The following is a 5,693-nucleotide window of genomic DNA, read 5'->3' as shown; positions in this document are numbered from 1 at the left end:
AGGGTAGAGCACGAAGGGCGCATTGTCATTGTCGTCCAGCACCAGCATGCGCACCAGCACCTGGCTGCTGAGTGCAGGGGAGCCTTGGTCTGTGGCGGCCACAAGGAACTCGAAGGACTGCAGAGCCTCATAGTCCAGCGCTCTGAGTGAGAACAGCTGCCCATTTTCAGCGTTGATGGAGATGAGTGAGGCGAGGTCCAGCTGCTGGTCATGTGGCGGCAGCAGCGAGTAGGTGATGTGGGCGTTGGAGCCAGAGTCTGAGTCTGTGGCTCTGATGGAGCCTATGAGCAGGGCGGGGCTGTTGTTCTCGCGGACAGACAGGGTGTAGGAGGATTGGGTGAAGGCGGGGGCGTTGTCGTTGATGTCGGACACCTGCACTGCTATGGTGTGCTGGGTTGTGAGCCTGGGTGAGCCCATGTCGGAGACGGAGATGGTGATGTTGTACTCGGCTCTGCTCTCTCTGTCTAGTGCTTTCTCAGAAAGTAGAGTGAAGAAGTTCTTGAAGGTGGGTTTCAGGAGAAATGGGAGGTCATCCTGAATAGAGCAAAGGACCCTTCCGTTGTCCCCAGAGTCTTGATCTCGGACACTGAACAGAGCAACCAGGGTCTCTGAAGCGTTTTCTGGAATTGTCTTTGTAATTGATGATATAGTCACTTCTGGCGCATTGTCATTTATATCCAACACTTTAACTAAAAGAGTGCATTTTGCTGAAAGACCTCCACCGTCTGTTGCTTGGATATTTACAGAATAGGATTGTATTACTTCAAAATCCAGTAGTGATCTCAAATTGACGTTCCCAGATGTTGGGTTGATTTCAAAGGTTTTTCTGATATCTTCTGATGCATGCAAAAATGAATATGATATTTTCCCATAATTTCCGGTGTCTAAATCCTTAGCAGAGATGGCAATAATAGTGGAACCAATGAGCCTGTCCTCTGGGACCTGCACCTCGTAGAGACTCTGATCAAACTCAGGAGCATTATCATTGATGTCCAAGACCTTTATGAGAATCAGTGTAGTCCCAGATCTGGGTGGAGAGCCACCATCCGAAGCTGTAAGTGTCAATCTCAGCTCAGATTCCTCCTCATGATCTAAAGCTCTGTCTAGAACCAGCTCTGGATATAACTTCCCATCACCACTGTCATGAATTTTAACATAGAAATGATGACTGGGGCTAATGCTGTAGTCCCGGAGACTATTGCTTCCTATGTCCAGATCTTGCACATTGTCAATTAAGAATGTGGCTCCCACAGTTGCGCTTTCTGGTATTTTAATAGTTATTTCCTTGTCTAGGAATGTAGGGGAGTGATCGTTTATGTCTCTGACGTGCAGCTCGGCTCGATAGAACTGTAAAGGGTTTTCCAGTACCACCTGAAAGGGCAGCACACAGGGCTGGGTGGAGCCACACAGCTCTTCTCGGTCCAGTCGCTCATGCAGGAGCACATCTCCGGTCAGGACGTTAAGGAGCAGACGTTTTTTATTATCATCTGACACTACCCTTGCCTCTCTGGAGGACAGCTCCGCAACCCCCAGCCCTAAATCCCTTGCCAGATTAGCCACAAAAGAGCCAATTTCTGTTTCCTCAGCTACAGAATAGCGCAAAGATTCGGTACTCGCCCGAGACAATCCCAGCAAAATAGAGAAAACCAAGACTTGCCTTTTTTGCAGGATGAGCACCCTTCCGGTTCCCATGGTTCCTTCAGGCAACCTCTTTTGTTCCAAAACTTGATTTGGTCCCAATTCTGAGAGATGAAGGCCCGATATTTCTATTGAAAATCCCTTGGCAGCTCGGTCCGTGAAGCTCCTGTTACCTCGTTTCTCAGTGGATTGGCTGTTCTCTGATCCTTTCCATAGCGGAGCCCACAGGGCGAGCTATACACTGTTTCATGTTATCCTACAGCGCCACCATGTGTCTCTACGTATTTTTTCATTTAATAGTTTTTTTCCTAAAATTTCGTGAATACATCTATCTACCTACCTATCTATCTATCTATCTATCTAGAATATTCAAAAGCAAATTTCACATAGATTTTATTTGTCTCTAAGTATTCCTTAATTATTTCTAATTATCAAGACCTTTAAAAATATAATTACAATATCAACACCACAATTGACATACAGAAATGATTCTTGGATATAGCTTAAAACTCAGTCTGTTTAGACTTTTCGGTTTTCTACAAAATGTCTCGTGTTGTTGGCTTGTTTTAATTAGAATCCAAACAAAGCCTACACTCTCTATGAAAACATTAGTGCTTTGAATGTCCAGCTCAAAAAGATCCACTAAAGTGCCACAAAATAAGCAAATAATGTTTATTTCAAGAAAATTCTTTAGTAGTTACAAATATTTACCTTCACACTGACAAACACTTGTTAGGGTGAGTTCATTATATAACTGTAACACCATTACACTTTGTACACACAGACACAGACACACACACCCACAAACACACACACATAAATCAAGAAAAACCGAGAACACACTACTTTTTTGTTACTAATTAACTTAAGATATGGGGGTATTAGACTCTTTGCTTTTAGATTAAAAACAAGTAAGGTATGATGGCACATACCTTTACTCCCAGCACTCAAAAGGCAGAAGCAAGGGGACCTGTAAGTGCATAAGGTCAGCTTGGCCTACATAGTGAGCTCCATGCCAGGGAGAACCGTGGAGGGAGATGAGCAGCTCGCAGGCAGCAAACACTGCTTAGCTAGTAATTAAGACATGATGATGTGTAGGTAAAGAATAACAAAAACATCCAACATGTAACTGTGACCCAAGAGATGGATAATATTTAGAAAGACAGAATCCTGGTTCTGTCACTCTCTATGGACATGGACAAATTATGTACCTTTATTTCCTTACCTATAAAATTGGATGCTGGCAGTGTTTTCCTCCTAGGGCCTCTGTCATAGAAATTAATGAGTTGACATTTACAAAGTAGCCAGAAAGAACTAACTAAATGTCTGTTAAGAGAAAACAATGAAAATATGTGGAGGCAACTCAGGACTGGTGTGAGTGGATGTCATGCTCACTGAGGTTCTGGTTCAAGTCTTAGCTTCAAAATAAAACTACAACCACAATGTCACCCCCAAATTTCATTTCTATTGAGTATGTTAGACTTTCCCATGTTACCAGGTATTGGGTTATAAGTAATCCAGGAATAATTTAAAGTATGTGGATGGATATGTGCAGGTCATGGACAAGCTCTACTCTAATTTTGGAAAAGAAATTTTAGTGTCTGAATTTTTGTCTACACAGAACAGTAGAGCCAAGATTCACTTATTTTTTTTTAAAAAGAAAAATAAATATCTTTCTTAAAACAAAGGCGACCCAGCATTCAAAATCATTCTTTGAAAGGCAAGTGGAATTTCAAGGAAGCAAGAAAGAGGAACAGCAGCAAACACTCTAAAGCCAAGAAAAAATTAAATGTTAGAACTATCTATTGTATTTAAGGTTATATTTGTGGATAGATGCCTGCTAAAATATGTGCTGCTCTTCTATATGTAGCCAAATGCATGGTGTGTTGGTTTGAAGGAGATTGCTTGCCATGGACTCTTAAGTTTGAATACTTGGCCCCCAGTTGGTAGAACCACTTGGAAAGGATTAGGAGGTGTGGCCTGATTGAAAGAAGTGTGTTAACTGGGGTTGGGCTTTGCGATTTCCAAAACACTCATGCCATTCCTAGTGTCTGTCTCTCTGCCTGCAATGTGCAGATCAAGATGTGAGTTCTCGGCTGTTTCGGCCACCAGACCTTTGCTCTGTCACCATGGACTCTAACCTCTGACACAGCAAGCCCTGAGTTAAGCACTTCTTAAAATAAGTCACCTTGGACATATGTTTTACCATGGCAATAGAAAAGTAACTAAGACACAGGCAACTGAGCTGACCTGCCTGTCTGAGCCTCATTGTGGTTTGGTTTGACCTTGGCAATTTCACAGATGGATTTCTGTGACAGAAGAGGTCTAAATGATCTTCTAGAACATAGATATGATAGTAAGAAGTCACAACAGTATAGACTATTACTTTGCCATAGACAATGTTGGAGCAGACATTTAGAATGAAGTCTAATTCCTTATTATAGCCATTTTGTTGACATGGTCACACAAAAGAGAAAGACTTTTACAAAGTATTGTGTAGTTGCATCACTTTGTTTTGGTGATATAATATCATTTCATGTACATAGACATCATTCACAAATTTTAAAATAGAATTTTTAGCAGTAGAATGGTTGCAAAGAAAATGAAATTGCCCTTCGTTAAAACGTTGGGGGACTAGGAAGCAAATGAGGGTAGAAAATGCAGTCAAGAAATCTGTAAATGAAGGCTGTAACAGGAAGAAACAGGTCGGTATTTGAAGAAAAGCATAGATTAGGTTTTGTTTCTTTGTTTACTCCTTCCTTCCTTATTTTCTTTCTTTTTGAGACAGGGTTTCTCTACATAGCCCTAGATGTTCTGAAACTCATGCTATAGACCAGGCTGGCTTCAAACGCAGAGATCTGCCTGCCTCTGCCTGGGATTAAGGGTGTGTCTCACCACTATTCAGTTTAGGAAGACTAGGGAAACTTGAACATATTTTTAATGTTGGTGTTTATTATTCATTAGAAAGGAATAAAATGCAGAGCCCCAAGATTGGATTCAGAATACAGAAAGGGATTGGACTTGGTGAGAAGCATCCCCAAATGAGAAAAGTATGGTAGATGCTGCCAAGGTGAAGACTTGGTACAAAAAAATGAAGTAATTAACATCTGATAAGTTCTATTTTGTCTGTAAGGTTCATGAGACAGTTCATCTTCTGAGTAATTGGGTGAGAAAATTAAAGTAAGATAATTGAACTTTAAGTCGTTGTATGCACTGATGAGAAAGGTGATCAGATAAATTATGAAGAAAATTATGGCCTTAAATCTGAATGCACTTTAAAAGATATGTTTTAATTATATGCTGGATGTGGGTTCTGGGAACAAACTCCAGCTCTTAGTGAGAGGAATTTGCTGTTTAACCAATGAGTTGTGTCTCCGGCCCCATCAATATAGTTTTTATATAAAAATGCATGGTGACAGTGCTGTTAACTTTTGTAAGTTTTGTCTTACAGTGCTGTAACCCAAGTATTATAGAGGAGAAAGAAAATAATTGCAGCCACACTAAGTGGCAGCCGGGGTAGGAGCCGGAGTGTGACTACTAAAGCAGGAGTTGGTTGGACAAAAATGAAATTTAGAACAGGAACGGGAGATGGTTGATATTTTGCAGCAATATCATGCAGAGGAGGCTATGGTAAGGTCAGAATATGATGGCAGAAGCAACATGAGAGAATTTAAAGACAGTGAAGTTGGTGTCCCCAGAGGGAGGTGCCTAGTCACCGTATCACAGAAAGGGTAGTCCTCGGTGGGGAGTGCAGCGGATGGCCTGGTTAGTGAAAACAGAGCTGTAGGTGAGGACCTGGGGACTGAATGCCCATTTCTTTTTAATAAACAGTGCACTGGCCCAGGAATGGAGGCTGGATTGCCAGCTAAAAACGGAATGATACAGTCCATTTATAAGCTACAATGCCCTGATACCACAAGACCTTTACTTCCAACACTTGTAGGCAATCAAAAATTAAACTGTTACTTGGCTTTCATTGTTGAGAGTTTTCAAGAAAATTCATTCTGGGAAGCTGAATCTTTTTTTAAAAAAATATAGATTTCAAGGCAACTTTT

General features: G+C 41.4%; 1 protein-coding gene across 1 annotated transcript; it reads right to left on the bottom strand.

Annotated features, from left to right (window-relative positions):
- Positions 1-3: 3 nt before the first annotated feature.
- Positions 4-1,792, bottom strand: LOC129670229 (protocadherin beta-14-like; the record flags this gene model as incomplete). Its single annotated transcript, XM_055598714.1, has 1 exon — positions 4-1,792. A coding segment is annotated over exon 1 (1,689 nt), but the record flags the coding sequence as incomplete, so codon positions are not given.
- Between the last annotated feature and the right edge of the window lie 3,901 nt (positions 1,793-5,693).

The sequence above is a fragment of the Psammomys obesus genome, unplaced genomic scaffold (assembly GCF_907164565.1).
Source record: "Psammomys obesus unplaced genomic scaffold, mPsaObe1.curated_primary_1811, whole genome shotgun sequence".
Lineage (NCBI taxonomy): Eukaryota > Metazoa > Chordata > Mammalia > Rodentia > Muridae > Psammomys > Psammomys obesus.
This window is presented reverse-complemented; position numbering and strand designations above follow the sequence as displayed.